The sequence below is a fragment of the Acanthaster planci genome, linkage group LG18 (assembly GCF_054643075.1).
Source record: "Acanthaster planci isolate LZ-2023a linkage group LG18, COTS_SCS, whole genome shotgun sequence".
Classification (NCBI taxonomy): domain Eukaryota; kingdom Metazoa; phylum Echinodermata; class Asteroidea; order Valvatida; family Acanthasteridae; genus Acanthaster; species Acanthaster planci.
The window spans coordinates 1632273-1659420 of record NC_141794.1 but is presented as its reverse complement, the minus strand read 5'-3'; the positions used below and the strand labels follow the sequence as shown (position 1 = coordinate 1659420).

Genomic DNA, 27148 nt, shown 5'->3' with positions numbered 1-27148 from the left:
GCTGTTTATCACGACCACAAAAGAAATATCTTTGAGACGGTATAATTTGGAAGAATGGAATCATTTCATAACGAACTAGTGGCCGCGTCCCCGGGGCTATGGTCGACTGCGGGCCGCCGGCCGCTGCTGTCGAGGTCGTGTGATAGGGGATACTTATGAGCGGCGCAGGTTGCCAAGTTCTTGGGAAATCGGGGAGAAAAGTATTGTGAAAGGGGGTTTAAAATAGCAGGTTTTTTCTCCCACCGGTTAACCTCGCAGTGGGTGCAGCTTCAAGTGCCAAGAAAACACGCCATGGTAGATTTCACCTTCTGATTGCACCTTTTGTGGTCTGGCTCCCCAACAACGAATTAGAGTCTCATGTCATGTCTGTAAGATAATGTGTGTGTTTCGTTGACATTTCTACAGGTGCTATATTGATCAACAAATCAACACGACTTGTTAGAAAGGTTTTACTGTTTATTCTAATCCCAAAACTTGTACATGACAATCAAATTATGGCACTAAAAGAGGTGGTATAATTTCTAAGCTTACAAACAGTACCGAGCGTAAGTACCCTTGTCTGTATGCCTCAAAACTTTGACAGACAACTTAACTAGAAATTTGCTGAACCATTACAGAATACAAACTGATTCTGATCCACCCAGTACAATGATTGTTTCACGGGGGAATGTATTTCCATGGAGGAATTAATATCCCTCCTTTATATCCGGGGTTGAAGGGCCCGTGAAACAAGATTTTATTCTGGCCTGTCTCGGTTTTCTTGCGATCATCGACACCAGGTCCATGGAAGCAACCTGCGATGTTGAGTTATATCTAATTTAAGTTTGCCCGTTCTGTATAAAGTTGCTTCATCGCTCACTTCCACGAAAAGATGACTTGAGCCGCTGAGGTTTTCCCACACCACCTCGTTAGCAAATCTGATGGTATTTCGCCCACGGCGTGGTTTAAACATCCCGTTGAATGCAAAACTCCAGGTCATAAGTTACCCACCAAGTAGCATGTGCACATGATTTGTGACTCATGTTCCTTGTGTCTGTTCCATGTGCATTATTGTCCAATTCTAATTTCTGGCAAGGTTGGGTGCACTTTTTAGAATTCGGTGCTTCGACCTTGCATATTAGATTCTGTGCTTTTAGCGCATTCTTTTCGGACTACGACACCCACTCGTACATGCTCAACAAAACAGATTTATGATGGAAGTTGTAGCTGCATTTTATGAAATTGGCGTCTTATGGTGTTCATGCATAAAGAAGCTGAAAAATGTCTGCCCTTTCGCCCATTCATTTTGGCTTTTCGAATAGAAGTGTTCGATCACAGAAAGAAAAGTCATTACGAGCTACAAACAATGCTCATGCTCCGACCCCTTTTTCTCGTTATGACTGATAAATATCCAGGTGACCTGATTGCTTCTTATTTTTGTTAAATTGATATTTTTATTTACATGATCTCTACAAGAGGTTAGATTTTTTTTAATGTATGTTTGCTGCTTGAAAGAGTTTTTCATGATTGTCTTTTTGTCTTTTTTTACGTATACATCTGGAAAGCACCTTTCATGTATTTAATACGCGACTGTTTATCTTTAATCCTTAAAACTATGTCAAGGATGAAGTTAATTTATCTGCAAGAAACTGTTACGTCATTAAATAACTCATACAAACAGTAAATTTCAGAAAAGACCACGATTTAACCACATTTCAGAACGCCAGAAAGGTCGGGAGTTTTTCCATCAGGGGCTTTGCGGTCGGGCGGTGTGTGGCAATACAAACGAAGGACTTCCTCTCGAATCCCACTCGTTCAAGGAGACCAGAATTGGGCCAGCGGCCCCTTGTAACGGTCATTGACTCCACTGTGCATTGCGTTCAATCTTGGCCTCGGTTGTTGGCGAGCAGAATGACCAACCACAAGCCTGCCTTTCTTGACAAGGTCAAAGATTCAGCCAATGTTCGAATGATTACAGCTTTGGCTTGTTGCTGTCTGTTGTGAACAGCTGCAAAATGTTTTCTCGAGTTGAATAAGGCGTGTCAATAGCCACCTTGAAACTTTTGATACAAGAGCCATGGATTTGTTAATGATACTTTCTTAATTAAGGCATCATGGACCCCCATTACAGAAAGCATTTTTACAAAACTTTCAAAATGTCAATATTGGAAGTTATTATATTGGCATGATTTAATCTAGAAATTGTATTTTTTTCCAATTATCGACCTATATATATGAATAAACATTCCAAAGGCCACTCATAGTAATCACATGGAGGAATTAATCAGTATCGACGAAGCGACGGTTAAGTATAAGTGGAGGATTTACGTTTGTGTTTAATATTATGCATATATCGGTTGTCATCAAACAACCAATCACAAGGTACACTGCTTGACCTTGCCCGGAAGTCGTCAGGTTTAGATTTTATTAACGAAAACGATAGAGAAGATTAAGTATTTTGGAACTGTCGACGAGCAGAACAGCCCAGACTTCATCCTTGGTGCTGATTTGTTTACTGTTCAAATGCAAAGCCGGCAGGTGCTCCAAGTCGACGGAACTTGGCATTGGCATAGTTCATGATTATCTTGCCACCGGCCGAAACGGCAATAAATCCTGTTATTACTGCATAGCTGGTCATTTGCCGTAACTTACAGAAGCGAGATGCTCTTCTTTTCTGAGTGTTTTGCGTCCTTCGTCGAAAGGTTTCTCTCTGCAGCTTATGGTTAATTATCGCGTCAGCTGTCGCCGAGTGATTTACAAAACTGCAATATGACATGGCAATGGGGCATCGTATTTGAACGATATAAATAGAACATTAAATTAGGCTATTTTCATAGACAATTATTATTGTCAAAAGATTTCTTCAAATGGCTAGTGGAGTACTGAAGGCCTAAGCAGTTATTGTATTAAGACAAACTGACCAGTTTAAATCTAAGTTTCACAATCCCTCAGAAAATAACATTGGTGTCCTTAATTAAGGGCATAAATAGATCGACAGGCAGCCCGAGCATGACATATTGAAAATGAATGGTTCTACAAGAGTGCGTTATGCAGATGCATCCATTTCTTAATATCGAAACTCGACAAAAAAAGGGGGATTCGATTTTAATTCCTTCCTCCATGGGCCGAGCAAGGAACGGCCAACATTGTGAGAGTTGCTGTGTCTTGAAATCTTGTTTTCCCACCAGTAAGGAACCGTCGAGCACGAAGCATAACAACAAGAACACCTTTTTATGGTTGTGAAAGCGGATTAAGAACCCCAAGGATTAATGGCAGAAAAACCCGAATAATTGGTGAATCGGACATCTTTTGGAGAATAATAGGGGTGTCCGTGGTACCCCGGGGCGTTTTATCAGCAAGGTTAAACCGGCTCCTAAGAGGAAAAAAGATGTTAGGACTGCTCTTCCTTTACAAGTGAAAAGGGGATGCATTAGGATTCAGTATACCTGCTAAGTGTCATTGGAGGTTTGGAGGTCATTAGAAGAAATGCTCAAGTCGTGCTGCCATTCACAGACCGCCATCACGCCCAAAGATGGCGATTTCTTTTTTTCTTTTTCTTTTCGTTGACTGTCATTGAGAGTGGAGTCTCTGTACCAGGTCATGCATGCGTTCTTATCACTAGAGGGCTTAACGGCCTTCCATTTGAAACACACTGAGACAACCACAGGTTGAGAGTTTGCATTTTGGAGATGTGAGAAACATGCGATGTTTTTTAGGTCTATTTGAAGTGTCAAAGTTGAAATAGCAATTAAAATGAAAGTGCCGCACACCATTGTGTGGAACGTTGTTCATATGGCAAGCCCGGTTGCATTTTTTTAACGGGCGGCAGTTCACGAACATTAAGTTTTTTAAGCGCTACATCCTCGTGAGTGGATTAGAAACACATCCCAAAAGTCAAGCGCCAAGTCTAGTAGCTTGGTCCAAGCCTAGGACCTTGACCAAGCCGTGTCAAGCAAGTTTTTGTCTGAGTTAGTTGAGGATTGACAGTCAGGGAGACAATAATTATTAATAGTCAAGTTCTCCCGAGGTCACTTTAGACACAGGCTTTCAATCCTTTGATAAAGATCGAAAGAAACAGTCGATAGCGCACCCTTGGTCAATATTGTGTTTCCTGACCTAGGCTTGAACTTGACCGAACACCAGATAAGTGTTTCAAAAAAATAAAAAAGATCCGAAGTTGCTGACAAGACAGAGGACTAACATGCTCTAATTTTGCTCCAATATAGTACCTTAATGCTCAAAAACTCTTAAGATTCTTCAAGTTTAAGCTTTATACCCCCTCGGTACTTCATGGGTCACACGTCTCCACGGTATTATGATCGGCAACGAAACTAAATCCTTGCTACAGGCTTTTGCCAGGCGACAAACCTATTCGTATTCACAATGGTTCGTTTGTATATGTGTCTGGCAGCATTAATCTGGTTAACAAATTCTAACATCATGTCATGTATTGACACACATCGCTTTGAGCGTTTCCCTGGACAGAATTCCACCCAAACTGGTTGGCAAGTCTCCCCGCCATACTTCTTTCTGGCCCCCAAAGAGCGACGGATGATTACGCTTGCATAAAGGATCAGTGATCTAATGCTAGGCCTTGACACTATCTTTGGAATAAATTATACATCATTTATCTCATAAATAGTTTTTGTTATAATTGAAGCAGGTTGATAAAACATGATGAGTTTGCACACATCAAAGACCTCAGATGGCCTTAAGGTCAAACTGACTTTTAAATACTAACCCTTATAAACTCTGACGGTCCATTGTTTTGCCTTTTCAAAACAAAACAAACGAGTAAACGTCAACACACCGTGGATCGTGTCTTTTCTCTAGAGGATTGCTGGTATAAAAAATAAGCTAATTTGAAGGTTGTTTGTAATTCAGGACAATGGATACGAACGCTGAGCCGTGGACAAGGAAAGTAAACATTCCATAGCCGTGAAACCATAGATGGTTAGATCTAAGGTCAGTTGGACGGATACCAAAAGCCACAAGGAAACTGACTTATACCCAGTCCCGGTCCCAAAATCATTTTTCTTATCTTTAAAGTTTTTCGAGAATCAAGAACGCTATCGGTATTTTTTACATCCCTAAAAATTTGTGTTTTCTTGGTGTGGAAGTGGATGATTTTGTATATGTATGGGATACGTTTTTTGTAAAAGAAGGTTTTCGCCAAAGTAACAAGAAAAAAACCGGAAACAGCTGACACGCAAAGATTTTAAACCAAAACGCAAGGCACATTGATAAAGAGTTCTAAAGTACAAGAGCAAGTCCATCAAATGCGCTTATAAAGTTCACGACCGCTGTTAATTAAAACACCTTTCTGCTCAAAATGCTCCGAAATATTGTTGATGTCAACAATAACATAATAGTTTTTATGAAGGAAGTGCTGTAGGCTGGAAACAAACCAACCATTGAGTGGGATTTTTTTCCAAGTTCGGGTGCTCAGCCTGCTTTAAATTTGACCACATGGGACACACTTTTCAAGACTGAATTTCAATAAACAAGAATGCTGTTTACGGAAATGAATTACACAATCTATATATCAATATCCGCGATAGTGTATGACCCCGCCAGCCGAAAACAAGACAAAAATCCTTGAGAACTATCCATGTGCCATCCAAAGGTTAAATCTTCCCTGACAATTCATTGTGAGAGACCGTGTCATATTAAAATAATTCCCCGAAGACAAATGCTAAGGTTGAAAAGTCCAAATAAAAAAAAATTGTTTCCCGCTTAATCTTATCATGTTTGGTTAATAATAAATTACTGGTGGAGAATATAGCGAACGGGTTGCAAATGTCGGCGTTTGTAAATATATGCTTATATGTTTTATATCATACCGTTGCGTTAGTGAAGGTATACTGGAAATACACATCATAAACGCGCGTAAAAATTTGACGTTACATATCTAAATAAATGTACATAAAAATTTGCCAAATTTGTCAAATTTCCATTCATATTTATTACAGCCGAGCACCGCAATTTGTGGTATATTTGCCAAGGATGTTTTCTAAGTGCTTTACTGTCAACGTCATGTAACAGATGAAATCTGTTGCCATTAATATGTACATGCATTTTCAATTTCATCATTAGATGATAAAAAGATGAAAAAGTCTCGGGGATAGAGCAGCTGACGTCCCAAAAGATAATGAAACGCTAGTGTGGATCTGTGTATGTTTCTATCTTTAGAAGTGAGAGCGTAAATGTACTAAAACTAAAAATAACCTGTGTGATATCGCTTATTTTCGATTAGGCCGTACTAGTATACCATCATAATCTATGTCAACAAGTTGGCGCGCGACGGCGTAGATGACATCAATGGTGACGACAATGATGACGTCAGGGAGGTATACACGTGTGGGAGCATTTACAACCAGCACCTTTTATTTGTAACAGATATGAACTCGCTCTTTTTTTGGGGGGGGGGGCTTTTTGGGGTGATTTCAAAAACAAAGTTATTCATATTGCGATCGATTGACTTCAAAACAAGATGACACGATAGCTGGAAATATCATTGTTTACATTCGTATGTTGGAAATTAAATATCGCCTGATAGTAAGCATGGACACAAATGTACAAGTAATGTCCGCTATCGCCTGTTTTGACACGTATCGGGAAAAAAATCTGAATTGGCATGGCTCAGATCGTTTCTACTGCTGACATTTAAAGGCATGGCCTGGCCATCACATTGCGCGAAATTCGTGTCGACTGGAGCCTAGAGGGCGTGCATATGCCATCTTGCTTGCCAGTGCTTTGGTTCCGCAGTGTATGCACAAAGGAGGTTTCGCTGGTGAACAAAAGAATTGCCTTGCAAATTGGCTACCATGCTAATCATCTATACGAGACATTCAAACGTGAGGGAATCACTACTTTGTTTCTCTTCAATTTCCATTTAATGATTTATGTGTCATAGTTACGCTGGCGCGATTTTGCCTTCCTAGCAAGCTGATTTATTGTATTGGAATTTAGCGTCCAATGAAACAAACTTTTCCCTTTTCTCCCGAAGAGCCAACACCTTCAATACCTGTGATTTTGAAGTAGCTTTTTTCGATCTACTTTTGAGGGAACTAACTTCCTTTGAGTCGTAATATGACGGTCATGGTTGGGGAAAACTGTCCTACCTTGACGAGTGGTAAACGACTCCATTCAAGTCATTTGATTCATAAACTGCGATCTGAGCCCTCTGTGACGCACGAAGCTTGCCGCTCTGCACTTTTTCCGCAGGTTACGTGCCATCACGTGTTATGTGATGGCTCAAACAGAAGCTTTTTTGTTCACTAAAGACACCTGTTTTCTGTATATTTTCGAAACTTACGTTTTCTACAGTGTTTTTTGGTGGGCTGATCTAGAGCCATTTTTTGTCACATGGGAACGCGGACACGAGCAGGCCTTGATAATGTGATTATAACTTGAGAGGCTAAGAATGTAGAAGTTATGCAACGGATCCGAAAATTCCAATCCCATGTGCTACCGTTCCCATGCTTTCTCTGTCTTACTTCCATAACATCCCCACACATAATTATAAGGGCAGATCCGGGTGGGAAAAAGGGGCCACCACCACCCCCGAAAAAAAGTAAAGGAGTAAAACTAAAAGAGACACTTTTTTAATAAATAAAGATGGAAATGCGAATCCGTCGTCTGTTTTATTTCTCTTCCTTCAAAACCGTGTGAAAAGCCCCAAAATGTAGCCTCGCCCCACATAAAGGCCATTAAGGTTAGATTTTTTGAAAAATCCAATTCTATGCCCCCCCCCCTCCACGGTTCCCCTCGAAACTTTGGTTCTGAATCCGCCCTTTCCGCTAAAGCCGCCCTCGTGTGGTTTAAAGAACCGCGCACGGACACAAGTTTGCATGTACATGTAATTTGAATTATGGTATCGCTTTTAGAAGACAATGTTTATGGAAAATCTTTCTAAGCTGTCGATCAATTGACTCTGGAGTGAGGATATCAAAAAACTAACATCACCTTGGAAGCTGTGATTCCTTCATTAGAAGGAGTTAATGCAAAGTTGTACCGAAAGTTTATCTTTTTATACTCCACAAATTCAGACCAGACTATAATTGTAAACAGTAGAGGGAGGTTTTAACAAGCCGCGATAACCAATAAAATGCCTAATGTTACTCTGCAAGCTTCCTTATCATTTGCGGTTGGATTTGGTCCTGGGGTCAATGCCGCGCCGTCAGAAACGGCAAACAATTAAAACCCTCAACAATTAAGTCTTAAACCGTCACCGAATGGTGTGAATGGTGTTCTCACGCAGGCACTTGTCGGCACCCGGTGTTTATCTCCTAAAGGAGATGTTGTGATAAAGCCAGTACCGTGTTTTTGGGGGTAGATAGCCACTCTACTCCTCTTGATCCGGCACTCTCAGGCAGACCAGACAACTCGTTGACAGATCAGTAATTAACACCATCGGTAAAACTAATAAAGAGCTGATATTTCCGAGGAGCGCTGTGGTATTTCAGTTATTTGTCCTTGGATGGTTTCCTGGTGAACAGCGTACAGAATCTTCGGTTGATTTCTAAGTCAAAAAGCATGGTGCATGGTGAGACTAGCCAATCGAGAATTCAGGAACTGATTAATTTACGCAACGACTGTAAAGATTGTTGCATCATGGAGCTGTTGGTTATAATCTGGAATAATCAGGTTGGGAAGAATGAGAACCATCGCCCCTGCCATCACGCCATGCATTGGCACAAATTTGAAACGAGAAATAGAAATCATTCCTCTCCTCCCCCCTGGCTGACAGAGGGAGCACATTAATTAAATAAACATCGCCGCTGATCTGTTTCTGTTCGGTTTAAGAGATTTGCCTTTGATATTTGGAGGTGACTTACCTACAGTTTCTTCCTGTCTCATTTGGTTTAACTTTAAGTCATATGCCCTACATCCTTGGTCAAGTCAAGGCGTTCATCATGAGCCGCACCGTTGATTTACCACAGCTTCAGTACGGTCGGCTGATAACGAACGCCTTGACCAAGGCTAGGTGTGCCCCAACACAAAATAATAATGAACAAAATGAACAGATCAAATGGGACGTGTTTGATTTCCCGAGATGGGTTTGAGTTTCGCGATGGGATACGGGAGAAGTTCATCTACCGCGACATGTATGTATTAATCATTTTCACTTCTTTCGTCGATACGACTTGAGAAGCGACGTAGACGCAAATTCAGGCCGGCGAATACCCGACAGTGGCGTAGCCACGGTGGGGCCTGGAGAGCACGTGCCCGTGCCCCCCCCCCTCATTCCCGGTACCCCCAGACCCCCCCCCAATGGATGAATAGATACTTAACAAGGCTAATAAAAACTTGCCACGGAATGCCGGTGGCCCCTTTGTGCCCCTCCACTAGTAAAATCCGAGCCTCGCCACTGTTAGTACTCTATAGCTTGCAAGTCCATGCACATGGTGTGGTGTATCAACGAGGTGCATTATTTTGAGCAAGGAGAGTGGCTTGAAGTTGAGCCCTTACACAACCCTCCGGGTGGTCCTGGCGTATCGACGCGTCGACCCATTACATGCCATTACTGGAGTAGGGGATTAAGTTAACAAACCCACTTAATCTGGTGACCTTCTGCGTTCCTATAGTCCTCGGCAGGTGGGTCCGAGGCCTGCACAGAGCAAGTTTGGAGTTAGGAAGTCAACCCTGTGCTGTATGTAATACGGCACATAAATATGCACAATTACGGTGGATTCTTGAAACTTGTTCTCGAGTTTCACCGTCTGGCAGAGAAACTTTGCAAGTGAACAAGGCAGTCTGTGTCAAGGCCTACACTTGTTTGGCGTGTGAGATTGGTGTCTGTATATCGGTTCTAATCGATTGGAGGGATTGCATCCCCCTATTTCAGTTATAGCAGAGGCTTCTTTGATCTATGGTTATACATGAAGTCAATAATTAAAAATGCTTAATAATTATAGGTTGATTGGACCAAGACTTCAATCAAGCTTTGCTCAAAACATCAGTATCTTGCCTTATATGCAAAAGCAGTTTTATTACGGGAAAAATAAAGCTGTATCTACTTTGAACTGTCACTCTCAGCCCCTGAATTAAGGAAAACTCGCATCTTTATACTACTTTCTTTGCGCCCCTTTGTTTTACTTTTCTTCAGTGTCCCTGCTTCCAAGGAAATCCACCATTATGGGTAATCTGAATCTGTTGAAACAATATTCCAAAATTCTAATCGATTTATGAAAGTTACAATACCAGAAGAAACTCCTCATGATTCTGAACAGTCTCTAACAGTCTCCGCCAAGTCACTTTACAATTAAGTACAGTTATTCCACAGAAGTGTTAAATTGTGGTGACATCATCAATTGGTTCTTGAATGGGGAAAAACACGGCGTGAGTCCTTCAAGTGAACAGAATCAACAAGCCTCCCGGCTCTTTTTCTGCCTCATTTGACGGAGTTTTTTGGTGTCCACTCGTGGAGAAATATCCGGAAATTTGACCTATTTATGAATGATATTCACAGCTGTTGTACTTTGGTCAATGACTGCGAACCCACGACGAATGAATCCCCAAAAGCGGTAGGTCCACGTCGGCGTAATGAAGTCCAATTGACTAACGCCAGAACACCCCCCCCCCCTTTTTGACACGTGGAATATTTAAAAGTGGATAAGATTAACAAAAACAGGGTTCGAAGACGGTCGGTGAAAATATGATAAGCACCTTATCTGGAAAAATTTCAACAAGTTTTTAAACCAAGAATTTTTATTTTGAGTTTTTATTCGAATATGCTATTGATGTCTTCCTATAATGCAGCCCTGTCTTTTCACCTCAAGAGCTATATATCGTCAAATTATTTTTGCTTGGTTTGTTTTTTACCGGTCATTTTAAAGTAATATTCCAAAATGTGCGACGAGATAGTAGGTGAAATCGCCTGTTCATTCATGAACGTGTGCCGCTAAAACACTTTCGCGGTGTGACTAGAACATAGAATGCTTCTATGGGTGAAAGGATCAGCGGCGTATCGAGCTTTTGGAGTCAAGGGGGCAAGTCAAAAGTGGCTTCGGCTCATTCGACATGATGTTGGGGGAGACAAAATATCAAAAGCCTCACTCGCCGTCCCGACATCTTTGCTTTTATTTCATGGTGATGTTTCCCTTAGGTTCTGATGCCAATATGTGATAAATAAATATATCGATTACTTTCTTACCTATATTCTTTGATAAAAAAAAATCTGTCGGGGGGAGAGGCAGGGTTCCCCCTCCACTGCATACGCCACTGGTTAGGAGCCGCTCCCTAAAAGCCTATCGTAAAAGTGTATTGGACGGGGGTGGGAGAGTAGGCCATTGGGGGGAAGTGACAACTCCCATGGGATGGTATACTGGGTTTGATTCATCGCTGAGATATTTTCTCTGGTGGTCCCGACTTCCCCAGGTCAAGTGTATGGGCTAATCTCGAGCAACAACGGCTATATTTGTGTTACCAAAAGAGCAACATCCATGAGCCGACTTTACACGTGAACTTGTCTCGCAAATTTCGCTTGTCTCTTGTGTGTAATGCAGAGGGGGAGAGTCGGCAGCGATGTTAGCGGAACAGCCACTGTGGAAATATGTTCTTAAAAGTATGGAGAGACTGACTTTTCCTTATTTCAATTTGTTTGCAGCTCTTTTAGAGAAACGCTCTGCTATGTCAAGATTCAGCTAAGGAACGCCCCGTGAACACGATACCCCAGCTGTGGAGCATTATACAGCGGGTAGGTACGTTTCAATGTTGTGCTTTCCTCCAACCATGTAGGAAGGAAAACGTGCTCCAACTTACGAATGACGCCTTGACGGCCTGAAACTGTAACTAGCATGTTTCGAAATTCGAGTTGAGCTAGTGGGGCGGAGATGGGTCATATCAACTAACACATATCCCCATAACATTTTGCAGGATCATGCTGTTCACACAGGTTTTGAACTTTAGACTTATACCGGATACAAGCTCTTGACCTGGCACGATGGCAATCGTTATTGCGCACGACAGGGTAATGAAGTTTCTATCAAACTCGAAGACCCCGAATTCACTGCACGGGATACCTGTACATTGTAATTTCACTACCAGAATGAGAAGTTGTGGACAGGTGATACGCTCGCGTTACATGCATGTCGTGATTTGGCAAATGCTCGCACGCGTCAAGCCGACGCAGCGCGTGTGAGTGCAGTGCATGCCAACCGTAGTTATGGCGGGCCTTCGCCACTTCTGGTATTGTCTGTACCCCCTTCTGTTTAAAGTTTACTGAGATTCTTTTTTTAACCAGGGAGAGTGGTTCACTGTAACTCGGTCTCTGTGGCAAAAATTTCAAAGTTTTTGGCCCCCAACATGTTTAGTCCTCGAAAATAATTTGGTTCTTGATTCGCCTTTAGTGTTTATAATTGTAAAAGAAATAAATAAATAGAATCAACTGCAGTGGAAGGATTACTTTTTTCTTCGAGGTGGGTGCATTCCTTCATATTTGTGGCGTTTCTTCTTCCAGATCTGTGATCGATTGTTGCGAAGATAAAAGAGCACGTAACGACAAACAGTTTAAACTATTACCTCCCCCCCAGGTACCTTGTTTGCTATAAGTCGGCCACCCCCTCCCCTCACTCCCCACGGTCAAGGAATTCCGGACCTGGTGGAACGTTTGCTCTTCGGGACAATGTGTGAATGCCGGGCGAGACAATGATTTTCCCGATAACACTAACAGGTCTTGTTTGTGGAAAGGATTTTGCTATACCTGCATACCGGCCAGTGTTGACTTTTTAGTGACCGATACTATCCAGTAGGTACAAAAACCAGTTCGGCCCCCGCAACCGTATCCCTGTATCATGTCAAGCCGCATTTCTATCCCTAAGTACACTGGACAGCAAAAGAAACTCGCCACTTCTGTCAAAGGCCACACATAAAAATTCACTCACTATGTGTGGCCTTTGACAGAAGTGGCAAGTTTCTTTTGCTGTCCAGTGTAGTTTGTCTTTAGGCCTATACGCTCTAAAACGTTAGTCCAATGCCCGCAAGACTTCCTCCATGGACTCATTTAATCATGATAACACCAGTTGCTGCACACGCGTTATGTCATAAGCGTAGGTGCTAAAATGTTATTATGCGACACAAGAACAGCCATGGGGTCTTATTGAATTTCTATTAGCACCCCAATGGGATTAGGAACAATTCAAACTGAAAGTTTTCAAGATCCATCTATTTTATTTTGGTTTTACTATTATTATTATCCTTTAGATTTTTGAGAAACCTAACCACCCCACGTCATGCATAAAGGCCGTATCCACAATTTTTGGCGGGGGGGGCAATCTAGAGATTTTTTTATGTCTCATTTTTTTGCGGACAAGCAGAGACAATAATATTACATGACATACATTATTTACAATGATAATGTTGCACTTACTTTAGTTTTTTAAAAATTATTTTCCCATTTTTTTAGGCGGGGGGGGGTTGACCGCCACTCCCTCTACCTCCTGAATATCTGCCTGATATAGTGAAATCCAAATCGTTTCCGACGCGGCGCTGTACATGTACTTGTCACGGATACAAGCGCCCATCGAACCATGCGGACCCCCGGGGCCAAATTTCTTACGGTAGGGAGACCCCATGGCAAACTTTGCTTTTTATTTATGTCTGCGTCCAAATTCAAAGTGAGTGTGAGGGGTCTCCGCAGGGAAATGCTGACGCAAAGTGGATATGGGCGGGGCTGGGGGAGAGGAGGGGAGGGGGCAACTCTTCCTCCACCCCTTTCATTTTTCACTTTCAGAGAGCGAGATCACATCTTGACAATAAATAATCTGTAATGACCATGACAGTATCGGATCCCTTCTGTTTCTAGTTTCAGAGTAAAGTAATGAGCATAACAGGTATGGTTCAGTCCCGAATATGGCCCAGACTGGTGCAATTGAAGTCTTTGACCTTGCAAAACTGCAGCGGAAACTGCAGTGTTTATTCTTAATCAAGTTAGAGTTTTATAACCACGGAGCGCACTTTGCTGTGAAGCCTACAAATTGCTATCCTCGTTAACTCTCCCTTGCACATTGAGCAGGATCCTACGTGTACGTGAACGCGTACGTAAGTGGCCTTGTAAAACAGTGTGGCGGAAACCATATTAATACTTTCTTTGAGAAGTTAAACTTTTGTGTATCACAATTGTTTTGGCAATGTGCCCGGACCAGCCAGGCGCGCGAAATTTATTGTACAGCAGTTCGGCACCCGTAAATCGGTGCGTTACAACGGAATTATCGGGGGGGGGGCCTCCCTTGGTTCTCTTTGATGCCAGAGTATCTTCTAGTTGCTCCTTCTCAATGAATTTTACAAGAAACAATTACCTTAGGGTATTCTAGTTTTAACCGTTTCTAAGAGGATTTGATTAAATTTCTTTCGTTTTCATCCAACTGACATTAGAGAAGAAAAACCTACTTTCTATGCCTCACACGGCCTAACATTATGATGAAATATATAAAAACGTTCTGTTTTATTTTACCACATAAGACAAATTTTCATTTAATATTCCCCAACGTGTTTCGGAATTTTGGCTCCCCCTTCCACATGTTAGGTTCACGGGTTTTCTGTTACACGCACGTACCAGGGATGTATTTAAAGACCACTGATAATGCGGCAAAGCAAAGATTCCTTTGTGTTGTAACTGCCCCTCTCTTTTCTTTTTTAAACAAAACCGATAGAAAGCAGACATTCCATGATAGAAACACCCCTTTGGTAAAATGAACTAGACTCTCTCATGACTTATTCTTGTGATTGGCTTTTGGTTGTGGCGCGGGCTTTTTTCAGCCCGCCCACAGGACGTGATGTGTCCACCTTAAAGTCCTACGCGCCCAGAAAATAATATTGCGCAACATTTGTGAAATAACATAGAAGAAGACTATATTGGGAAAGTTTATTTTCGTTATGTTAAAACCAATACTCTTGATCGTTTTATCCACCAACTTTTGCGTTGTTTCTGTTTTTATTAAACTTTTAGTTACACATTTCGGACAAAGTAGATCATGACATGCCGGGGTACACACTATCGTAATTGCAACCACAAACCACGAGCTTTGTCAGTATTTTTTCGTGCACATTCTTCCTTGATTGCTCGACACCAGTCATGTAATTTTTTCTGCAGCAAAATATTTCTTTCAAAATAAGAAACAATCTTGTTGAATGATCGTGTATTTACGACGAGTAATGCTCGTGGCCTCACAATGCCACCCAGTTGCCTAACTTCAATGGAGTGGCACCCCCGTATGGTCACCGGCAACGCGGACTGATATTGGCCGGTGTTTTGCAGGTGCCATTTATTAGCGGGATTTCCTTACGCTCGTAGTAAAACCGGGTTCATCGAGTTCAGCGCTAGTACCGAGTCGCTGTCACACACCAATTCTTTACAGTGGAAATCCATTTCCTGTAACAGCTTTGGACCGTTTCCGTCATCAAGGTACGTTCATGTAATAAGATTTGGTTGATGGCGTTCGTTATTCGCTTGTTTCAATGAGAATAAATCCTACATTTTTCGTGTGAACTGTTGTATTTTGGATGGCATGTGTGGAATGATAGATTTAAATACCCGTGTGTTTCATTCATGAGCTTGCAAAGGAACGCCCCATTTAAAACCCCGTGGGCCACCGGGTGACGGTCGTAGTAATTGAAATCGGCTGCTTCGTTATATTAGAGTTTACTCACACTTATCTTTTTTAGCAATGCTGCAGATATTTCCTTATGTAGGGAATTTAAAGTCTTGTCCCAGATCGCAGCAAGCATTTGTTCCGTTTTGTCGTATTCGACAATGGAGGAAGGGTTCAGCGAAACGACTTGTGATTAACTTGAACCATTGAGTCACCGGCACGGCATAGTCACAGCTTACTTAACTTCTAAAAGAGAACGATGGATCTGCTAACTATGGACATAAATTCCTGACATTTTCTAGCTATGCAGGGTTGGAGTAGTCTACGAGTATGTGAGCTGTGTGTGGTTTTGTCGTCACTGTTGAGTTTTTATCGCTAGAACTGTCCCGTAAATATGTACATGTGCATGTGTGACCTTGTGTAGGGTAGTTGCACTTCCGCGTTCGTTGAGCGCGCCATTCGATTTTGTAACAATTGTGATACTTTTGATGCGATCGAAATGGCACATGGCACATTGCGTTAGTAACCATGATTTCCGTTTAATTTTCAGGAACTGACGAGTGTTTTTCCAGTCGACCACTGTACTGGATTTATACATCAGCTGATTTCGGCAATGGCAACTATTGCAGCATTTCGATTTTGTGACCATCGCGATCACAATTACCACCGTTGCTCGTCCGAGACTTCGGAAGTCAATTCCTTGGACGACAGCGACTCGGTGGATTCCTGCCTTGTGGGCCCAGACCAGGAGGAGGAGTTCTACGCCTCCAGCCTGACCCCGCCCACCCCCAGTGAGGATATCTGGAAGAAGTTTGAGCTGTATCCAACCCCACCGCTCAGCCCTAGCCACCCTGATGGGGCCAAAGAGGCCCCGGCTCCCACCAGATCTCAGGAGGGTGAAGCTGACCTCCTCCAGGAGGTCACCAACATCCTGATGGATGACGATGACCTTCCCTGGATGACCCGTACCTGTCACTTCTCCGATCCTGTCTTCCGTGCCCCTTCCCCAGTCACCCCTCCGCTGATTCAGGATTGCATGTGGAGCAGCATCATCGCCGAGGAGAGGCGCAAATTCTTCTTGAAGACAGAGAAGAAAAGCGAGGAGAAAGCTAAGAAGGCGGCACCGTCCTCAAACTCTGGCCTGATGCTGCCGCCTCTGGTGCCTGCTTCAGAGTACGGGTCCTCAGACTGTGTCGACCCCTCCGCCGTCTTCCCCTACCCACTCAGTGAGACGAGATTGGATTTATTCAGCACAGGAACAAACACACCATCAGATTCTGGTAAGTATTGGCTCCGAGACTGATGGCATTAAAAGTCAACACCGTTCCTCCCCCCCCCTACTTTTTCCCAGGTTCCGCTTGACATGGTGTGGAAGTCTGTAAGCTTGCATTTGGTTTTGTGATTGCCTGTTCATTTTACTGGCAGATTGGTTGAATCATACTGCCACAGAACTGTGGTTGATTGAATCATCCTTTCCAGGGAACTTGGGCTTGAAGAGTGGCGTTCTTTGGGTTTTGGAACGCAATTAACCACAAATCCAATCATTCAAGTTTGTTGTCCATTCACTTGTGCTCATGTGAGACTGGAGTAAGGTCTTGGTGGGATTTTCTGTTACTCGCGTTTTTAGTTGGGATAAAGCATTGAGGAAAGAACAGTACGTGTATGTGGTTTTATCAGTGTTTGCCCGATGCCTGCTTAGCTGTTGTGAGACCAAGGGGCCCAGTGAGATGTGATGTGGCCATAGTAATTACGAAGGTTTGATACCCGTGAATACACTGTGTAACACCTGTAGAAAATGGTCCCGGGTCATGAATGACACAAGAATGTTGCATCACAGATAACCCCAGATTAAGAAGCCTGTACATCATGATGATGTAAACATGAAGTGCTGCGTTGACTGGGAGTGTTGGGAGACTTCATGACCAAAGGTTTAAAACTCTTCAAGCCATGGCTTATTATCGATGTGGTCTTAGCTCTATCTTCAATTAGAGGTGTTATGACAAACCTAAGGGATTTGTGCATGTGCTCATTCTAGGTGGCTTTTAACACCCACTTCAGCTGTTCCCTCTTTCAACCTTGGCAACAAAGAGCCGCCTCAGAAATCCTCTGAACTTGCGATTACCAGCCTCCACAGTCAATGAAGCCTTTGTGGTGTGTGGTTTTTCCACTCTGTTGGCCGGACATGGGGAACTGAACACATGTTTGCAGGTCTCAACAATAGAATGATAATCAAGGGTGCTTTGGGGAGTGTGTTTGCAATTGTCCATTTATGTTGTCACTTCTCTAGTGAAAGGAATTCTTGCTGTAAACTGTGCTTCACAGCATTCATTGACCCAGGACAACAGGGCTTGGATTTGAAACACAACCGATTTGACATTGCACCAAGTGAACACTATCAATATCATAACTTGAAAAATTGAGCAAAGTCTAAGGACAGTTGTGCTATTTTTATCATTTTCAAAAATAACAAAAAGATTCAAGTTAATGTTACATTATATATTAAACAGATGAAAATATCTCTGAACAGCTTGCACATTTTGAGCTGCATGAAATATTTGGGCCCACACTGGTTTGGAATAGTGTATTTTGTGTTATTGCTTCAGAGTTTGTTGTGATTGCGCAATAGTCATCCTGGTTTGGCCATATGGACACACATGGTCTGATGGGTTATATGGGCATACAATACTAGTGACACTGTGAGTGGTAATACGATCTTGATAGTATTCGGTGTGCTGGAGATTGCTTAATATTGCGCAATACTTCATAAATGCAGGTCGCTGTCTTCCGTGGGGGTAACGTTTTTAAGGATTTTTCCCGATTTGGGGGTTTTTCAAACAATCTGTTTTTTAAATCGTGGAATATTCTGAATCGTTTATAAAAGTTGATGTGAAATACAAGAAATGGGTATTTTAGAGGGTGTTTTTAGGCAAACACTATATGTAAACCATATACCCTATGCTGACGCGTGGCCCTCAAACCCTGTAGTGATTATTTCGAGGATATTTTTCATTTTTCCCCCAATCTCGCTCCTCCTACCCGGGGAATATTGCTCCTCCTACCCGGGGAATATTGCTCCTCCTACCCGGGGAATATTGTCTGCTAGTGCTAAATATGGGGATAAAAACTCAGACACTTGTTAGTTTGCAAATTTCAAATGTTGAGCCATTGTTATAAAGCCAAAAAAAAATCAGTTTTGAGTTTTTTGGTGGACATGGTTATTTGTTTTATTAATTTTTTTGTTTTGTGTGGGGCTCACAGTGTTTCATTCATTCTGAATGCTAGCCTTGGTTCTTCCCGTGTCTTTAAATTGGTCAAATGGATTTTGTCAAACTGTTGCGCAGATAGTTTATTTATTGCTTCTGGAAAGAACGCTCTAATTGTTCCGAGTTGCATGACAAGAAGTATGCAGTACTAGAATCATAAGATAGTTCCTTGGCTAGATCAGAAAAGTAAATATTGGGCAATTTTGGTGTCTTGCTACAGCCATCTGTATACACCTGTTCTATCATTCAGTCAACATCTGTTGCTAATCCTAAGAATACCTACTCTTGAGTAGGTAGGCACGAATTGTTCTGTTTTTAAGGTGGAAAAGGAAGGACCAAATAAATTTGCATAAATTTCATTCAAATGATCATACTTTTCAAGCGCTTTCTCATGCCTGCCTTTGTAGCAGCTGTGCCGTTATTTAGAGATTTCAAATTTATGGCTATGGTTCATTAACTATGTACATGTAAAAAAAAAAACACCCACAATATAGCATCCTCCCACTCAGTGAGTGTGGGCATTGAAATACGAGCATTCAGTTTGGTTTGCAAGTCTGGGCGTTCAATCTATCAGCAGCAGTCAGCGGCACTCGGTCAATCCTACCCACATGTCTGAGTTATTAATGAGTTATACCTGTATATACGGTAGCAGGGCCTTTGTTTTTAAAAATGTACATGTACATGTCCTTACCAGAAATGTCAAAGGATCAATTTTGTCCAACGAAACTGGTGAACGCTAGAAGTGGCATTTCAAACTACGTAGACAATTTAAAATGATACCCAGTTGAATTTCTGATAAGAGAATGGACCGTCTTTCCCCAGCACATCAATTTACTAAAGCTTTGCATTTTTTTTTTCAATTTTAGGAAAAAGATTAACTCGGTAGCTTTTGTTGAGAGCTTGAAAAAGTCATACTTGGTATTTATGTATATAATTAATGCAGTTAGGGTAGCCCTCTGCATCTTTTGTTAACTGATGCGTGTACAGGATCATGTACATAGGTCAACCGTGTACACGTTCTGGCAGGAATAAGCAGCCTTCTGTTAAAAAAAACTGCATTGAATCAAACAGTCTGGTCCTGAATTGCAGTGATTACTTTGGACACGTATTAACCCTGATCAGTGACTGAGAACAACCAAATTAAAATGAAATTGTCAAAGACTTGCTTTTGCCCTGGCGTCTACTTAATTTGACCCAAAGGGCAGAAGATAAGGCCTATCACCATCAGTTTTAGTATTTTCACCTGTAAATTTCTTCCCGTATAGATGTTTCATTTCTTAGTTCATGGTTTTATGGGAACTTCAGAGGTCGGGCCATTTACCTTGGATAAGGCATATTTCACTGTGGATAATTTGTTTTGAATGAGAGTTTCCTTGTGTAGCCAGGGTCAACTGGCCTGTCAAGATCTTGGGAAGGATGAAGGGCATCTTTCTTAAAATTGAACTGTTTCTTTTGTTTCCACAGAGGAAGAGATTGATGTTGTCACAGTTGAGAAGAAGCTCACTAATCACCGTCACCACCACCACAAGTCCCACACCACGAGGCCCTACCACAGACACCACACGGCCAAGCCTCGAGCACATCCACCCCAGCAGCAGTCGATCAACATCACCTTGCTGGGCAAGCGAGGGCGCCCATCCAACGCCACCATCCTGTCCATCCCCATCAAGAAGCTCAAGACGGAAGGCAACCTGGAGGAGGTCAAGCAGATGCTACAGAAGTCTAACCTGGTCCGCACGTCCTCGGCGGGGAACAGCCGAGTTAGCAGCCGCGGCAGCAGTCGGGGAAGCAGTCGGCCGTCCAGCCAGCCTGGCAGTCATCCTTCCTCAGACTCGGAGGACACAGAGAAGAGGGCATGCCACAATGTACTGGAGAGGAAGAGGCGTGAAGACCTGCGGACGAGCTTCCTTCATCTGCGGGACGAGGTTCCCGAGCTGAACTCGTCAGACCGTGCAGCCAAAGTCGTCATTCTGAAGAAAGCAACCGACTATGTTATCAGCCTTCAAGATACAGAGGAGAGTCTCAAGATGGAGCTTGAGAGAGAGACTAGGAGGAATCTTGACCTGAGGGAGCGACTGGAAGCTTTGTTGGCTCCCCACCCCGTGTAGACAAACCCTCCTTTCCCCTTCCTTGAACTTAGGACCAAGGACAAGTTGAGGGGCTTCTGGCAAATGCATCAAGTTTCCAGAGCTTCTTATTCTTGGGCTGTTGAAGTGAAGACGTGGCCGTTGGCATCCTTGGAATGAATGTGAACAAACTGAGGACACGCTGATAAACAGAAGTAGAGTTGGGGAGACTGATGACAAGATGAGAACTGCCTTGTTGTAACTGAGCAGCTGATTGAAAGGAAGAACTTTGAACTGTTTGAGAACAGCGATTCATAAAAATGTTTATTTTTGTAAATACGTTTTGCGATTGGTTTGTATTGGAAGAATTGGTCGGTCGTTATGATTTACAGCCCTTGTACATAATGTATCAAAGAAAAAATACAGATGTATGTCTTGATATTTTAGTTCTTCTCATATTAAATCTAATTATGTTTTGTAATTCTTTTATATATTTTTTAACATGCACATTTTACAAAAGTTAGAGCTTTGTGAGAAAATGAAAGCTGTCGTGAAAGCCCAAGAAAGTGTTTCTTTTCTTTTCGTTTCCATTGTTCACAGATTGAGGTTTGGATAATGTGAGTAAACTTTACTGCCCTGAAATTTTATCTGGACTACCGAAGGTAGTGCTGTGCTTGATTTTGAAACGAAAAGTACTCAAATGTTGTACTTTGAAATTGAGATAAGCTCAATTGTAGGTTTTTCTTTTGCCAGGGTTTTTTCACCAGCATTTCACACTTGCCAACTGACTTGTGTGTGTGCATGTTTTTTTTTGTGGTGTTTTTTTCTGTTGCTTTTCGTCCTAAATTTTCATCAAAATTTCGGGGTTATCCTTTTTTTCAAACATTACTTCAATGTGCACATTTTTTGAGCTTACATTTCCGTATTTTACTTTGTGATTTCGGGTGAAACCCTCAGCGCATTTAAATTTATCGTGGTGAGAAAATGTAGGAAGTATGAAAACATGGCAGTTTATACTTTGAATAATTTTCAGGTTGGTTTCAAAAAGAAATTCTTTCTAGTTCACTAAATAGTTTTTGGCAAGTGATCCAAGTTTTTCCTCTGCTACTGATTCACCTTCACAAGATTTTCTGGTAAGTGAATAGATGAACTACGAAATCCAACAGCTCTGTAATTCTGTTAACTTGCTCCAATAGAGCCAAAAATCTTTCGGAGAAATGAGCAAGTTGATATTTCCCTGGTTGAGATTTAAACTGTTTATATAAACTGCTTCACATCTGAATGTTAAAATACTTGTCAGAGAATAGAGCGATTCTTTGTAAGAGCATTTTGAAAGAATTACTTTCTTCGATTATCAAAAATTAGTTTATCATTCCTTGTTGCATGTGAGCAGTTGCCAAGTCGTTTTTCATTTTTTCACTGCCATTTTCCAAGTTCCTTAATATCTACCGGCCACTAAACTGTTGCCAAGTTGTCTTTTACACGTAACACAGACTTTGAAGGAAGAAAATTGTCGGAAGTGTTGGCGACAAAAGAACAGAAAATACACTTTCAAAGTGACGGCTTTTAAATACTCCAGTGGTGTGTTTTCTTTGTCTGAAAGTAATGTGCAATTGCACACAAACAGCTGCCTATGGGAGCCGGAACTGACAATGTACACTGTGTACATAGACTTTTCTTTATCCGCAAAAGCGCGCCATTTGGGTCACGTGGGTGACCTTTTGTGATATGGAATGTCATTAATATTCATGAGGGGGTGTGTGCAATGCGGTTGGCATGCCAAGTTTCAAACAGTTGACATTTGGATAGGAACGTGTGCAAAAAACTTCCGAGCCGTGAGAAAGAAAATTAGTAGCATGATGAGCACGAAAGGCGGTAAGCTGTGAGCGGATTCGTTGTGGTTTCTAGGAAGTTGAAAACCCATGCTCAGGAAAACCGTTTACGAGTCGAAAACTTTATTTTAATAATTAGGTACCTACGGAAATAAGTGATATTGTGGTCAAATGGTAACTTGTTTTATGTCGTTTTTAAGTTCCGCCAGTAACGATATCATGTTTGATGTAGCCCTGGGAAGCAAAAAAAAAATTCAGGTCGTAGGAATCGAACAGAACGGGGACGAGGGTTTTGGTAGGTTATCTGCCATTCGAGACTATTGTGCGTGGCTAAAAGAATTTATCTAAAATCATTTCTTTTCGCAATTGTCTTGATTAATATGGAAATGAAGCGTTGGTAAAGTTGTTCAATCCAGATATTGAACAAATCTTACAAAAAGCCGTGGATCTGAGCAGCAGCATTAATGAACACAATTAATTACATCTAGCCACCGCATGGTGGCGCCATTCGGTTCAACAATGTACTCTTGGACCGTTTCCCACGACCTTCGGACAAAGTGGAAGTTCAACAAGTTTTGAAAACGAAAGTAAACTATTTGATACCGATGCCGCTGGGATAAAACATACCACGAATACCTTGGGTTCCACCTGAAAAGTTCGAACTGGGAGGATGTTGAGAAAAACAAATACATGTTCAGAACCGGATTTGACTTTAAATGGTTTCTTTTGTGAGACGAAATGCGGTACATTGTGAAGGAGACTTTTTTTTGCAAACGAGGAACTCAGGAAATATACCTTGACAATCCAGGTTAAAACCACAAGGTTTGGGGGACATTACCGTGGCGACGCGTCGTCCATTTGGGTGGATATGCATAATTAGTGGAAACAGCGATTTTAAGACATCGACCAAGCCTGGAATAGCAGCTGATAGAAATGGAAATTAAATTACAAGTGTATTTATTTAAATTTAATTACAAGTGTATTTATTTAAATTAAACAATGTTGTACCAAAAACTGACAACAGACGATAACATCCTGATCCAGAAACAATAAGATGGACGTTCTTCCAAGCACGAGTGATAAGACTAATTCCCCCGCACCCCCCCCCCTTAATACCGGCCAGATCTGTTGCAGCCCGACCCACAACTGTTGCAGTATTCCAGTCGGCGTCCGCGCCTAGACGCAAAGTGTGTCAGCGCAGACGATGGTTTTCCCGGGCTGTGCGCGGAGAAGCCAGCAGGAATGCCTGTTTGCTTGGTCGCCATGGAGACTACATACCTGACTCACATCCCAGGAATTCTCTCGGCCGTGCATCACCAGGCGGGCCTTGTCTCCTTTGAGTCTTGCTCCCTTCTCTCCTGCTCAGTTTCTGTTTGCGCTCATCCAAAGGTGCTTACATTACAAAATAAGCTCTCACTGGAAAATATTGACTAAACACCGTGAAGCTTTATAAATTCGTATTTCCACGTTGCCTTATTATTCCCCATTAAAGTTTAAACAACTGCGTGTATTTACCACTTCTAATTCTCAAGATTAAATTGCGGAAACAAATATTGAGAAGCGAACATGAAAACATAAACAGAAAGCTGTGCTTTCCGTTGAACATGTACTTGCTCATGCATATCTGATTTCGCTTTCTGAAATCGAAAGAAGAAATTTGAGAAATTTACTGGCGAGGTTTTTTTTTGGGGGGGGGGGAGAAGACAGACCTATCCCACAATAAGATCTCGAGAACGTCATCCCTGATTCCTTAGGTTTACCAGGGTAGAATTCTTCCAATTCAGGGCGACAAAGATTTAAATGGGCAAACCTGTGCAGTGGTTTAGAATGGCCGCATATGGTCTCCCGTATTTAAACCCCTTTTGCCATGTAAAAATGTGCAATCATTCTTCATTTGCCCAGAGCAGTGGATGCTCAGGCTCAGTGGCCTAAGCGAAGAGGTGAGGAGAAGACTTGTCGGAAAATAAAGGGAACAAACGAACAAGCAAAAACACTGCCTGTCAGATTTAGCTAATTGGCATTGCTGTGCATGACTTTTTACGAGACCAGTTTCTGCATTGAGTGAGCGTTGGGAAGAAATCCAAGTCACTCATACGACAACGACCCGGTCTGACGGAGAACAAGAAAAGTGGACGGCTGATTGAATGACGCTTGGTGAGTCCTCACAGCAAATGGATTTGGGTCTGTTGAGGTTGTAGGCTGACAAACTCAAATCTCATCTCAGATAATGACAGGAAGAAGTGAGGTGTTGTCTGACGGTAAGGATGTCCGGATTGTAGTGTTTCCTTTTTTTTTATCAAGCACGACTTGTAATTTTTCTACGATTCATTGATGCGTACAAAACTGTTGCAAGGGATGGAAAGGACTGATGTGGTGCAGTGGATCAAATCGCTGAGTCACCACGATCTGGCATTGAGGTATTTTTGCAATAAGATTGCTGTACTATGGAACCGACAACACGATGCACTGCTATGCTACAATTCAGAGCACGCCCTTCACTCGAAGGTAAACTTGTGGAAGGCTTTTCTGGTTGAAAACCGCTCCTGAGTCACACATTCATTGACACATAAAGTTCGTAAACAGACAATCTGGGGACTTTTCATCTGTCTAGTCCCTTCCATCGGTGGTTCTTTGCTGAAAAATGCGGACTTTCTCATTATTTAGGATATTATTTCACAGACCTAGGAGCGACTTGAGTCAAGTCTAGTATCCACCCCGACCTTCGCGATGTCTCATCGCTACCTCATCAGAACAACTTCATCATCGCGTAGACGTCTTGATTCACTCTGATGCGGTTTTATCAATGAGTCATCTTGGGGAGCCGGAGAGAGGGGGAACTCGTCACAAGATGTGGGTGGAGCCAAGATTCTCGCTACGCACATACCTGGCCATCCGCGCATAGCTTGGCAGTGTGTCGACATGAGAGATGCTCCGGTCTTTTCAGAGTATATTTTCAGAGAATATTTTTTCTCTTACATCGCAGTGAGAAAGGATGATGAAGAATAACCACAAAACTAAAGATGGGACACGAATGATGCGCATGGAATGACACTACCATTATTATCATTGCCACCTCTGTTGAATAATTCATGAACAATATAAAAGAATAACTGTGTCCGATGATCAGAAGAATGTTTCAAGAAACCCTGTGCCTTTATGCTTGTACCTCCTATATTCCTTTTTATATCTTCATGAAAGATTTCAGCTTTCGGTGACTTTCGGGGAATCCGTTGGCCTTCCTTTTCTCGGGAGTTTAAATATAAATATTTCCATCTCAGAGTCTGTCGTCCGATCCTTACTCCTTCTGAACAATCATTCGGTTTGTCATTCTGTATCTCTTTTCATCTTGAGTTCTGAATGTCAGGAATGAGTTGTCTCCTTGCCTTTCCAGTGAAACCAATTATAACTTGGGCCTTAAGAGACTTTTTAAAATCTCCCTTTTTCTATCGTAAAGAACATTCATGAGGAAGAAGATAATTATGTAAATTAATCAGGAGGTAACACACATATTTTCAAGCCTGTTCTGCTATTGTGTCTGCATAAATCATGACAGAGCATGCATTATTCATAATCCTTCTACCCGGGGCCTCTGACAGCCACCTCGGTAAACAAAATGATCCAGCGCTGGCTGGCTCTGACGTCTCTGACTAAGTGCCAGACGGGCGGTGCAGCAGCGGTTCAAGCCGCCGCTACTCTCGCCACAACAAACCTCATCAGACAAAGGAGGACACGAGACGGATGAGGTTACCACGGTAACGCCCAGGGGGGGATGTTTTGTGTCTGCGGATGAGACCACCGATGCGAGAGAAGAAGGTGGTGATGAAGCCCCGGCATTGCAGATGGATGGGTTGCTACGGGGAGACGAGGAGATTGGGTTAGATTGGACAAAGAGAATGATATTGTCATCTTGATGTAACGCTGGAGGAGGTGATAGCATGACGAGTCGGGCTGTATGTGCTCTCTACACACGTCTACAAGTGACTCGGTCCCCGATGTGTGCCCAGAATGAATCAAGCTGCCAATTGTATTTGCTTGGTTACTTATTTTGCTTGAGACGCGACCGATAGCATCAGGCTTTCCCTTAACGTGGGAGGTGCGAATGACAATTTCACAACAAGCACCGCTACAGTTGATAACGGCATGTTACAGTATGTTTTGTAACAAAACATAATCTATGTGGGCTAATGATTATTGAATGATAGAAACAGGTCAGGGCTGAACATGCTGTGGAACGTACAGGCTGCCACCAGCGTTGACGGCAATGAAGTGACGTGGTGCTAGAAAAAAGCTGTAAAATTCATCAGTGATTCCGTGATCTGTTCTCTGCCTTTCGTGCATGACTGGTTATATGATGAGAGGATGCAAGTATTACCCGGTACATATTCTTGCCATTTTATTCCTCCTGCGCTGATACG

General features: G+C 42.3%; 1 protein-coding gene and 1 long non-coding RNA gene across 3 annotated transcripts in view; both read left to right on the top strand.

Moving 5' to 3' along the window:
* LOC147796091 (uncharacterized) overlaps nucleotides 1-12824 on the top strand; it is a 42282-nt gene extending 29458 nt beyond the window's left edge. The window contains exon 3 of the long non-coding RNA XR_015428343.1: nucleotides 11591-12824. This is a non-coding gene — a long non-coding RNA (uncharacterized LOC147796091). The remainder of the gene's footprint in view (nucleotides 1-11590) is intronic.
* Nucleotides 12825-15241: 2417 nt separating this feature from the next.
* Nucleotides 15242-22472, top strand: LOC110980035 (myc protein-like). 2 transcript variants are annotated; one of them, XM_022236328.2, is made up of 3 exons: nucleotides 15242-15385; nucleotides 16123-16852; nucleotides 20300-22472. In XM_022236328.2, the coding sequence occupies exons 2-3, from the start codon at nucleotides 16186-16188 to the stop codon at nucleotides 20941-20943; spliced, it is 1311 nt and encodes a 436-aa protein (XP_022092020.2). In that variant the 5' UTR covers nucleotides 15242-15385; nucleotides 16123-16185; the 3' UTR covers nucleotides 20944-22472. The 2 variants fall into 2 exon arrangements, with proteins under 2 accessions (XP_022092020.2, XP_022092012.2); XM_022236320.2 differs by lacking the exon at nucleotides 15242-15385 and adding an exon at nucleotides 15474-15900.
* Nucleotides 22473-27148: the final 4676 nt, after the last annotated feature.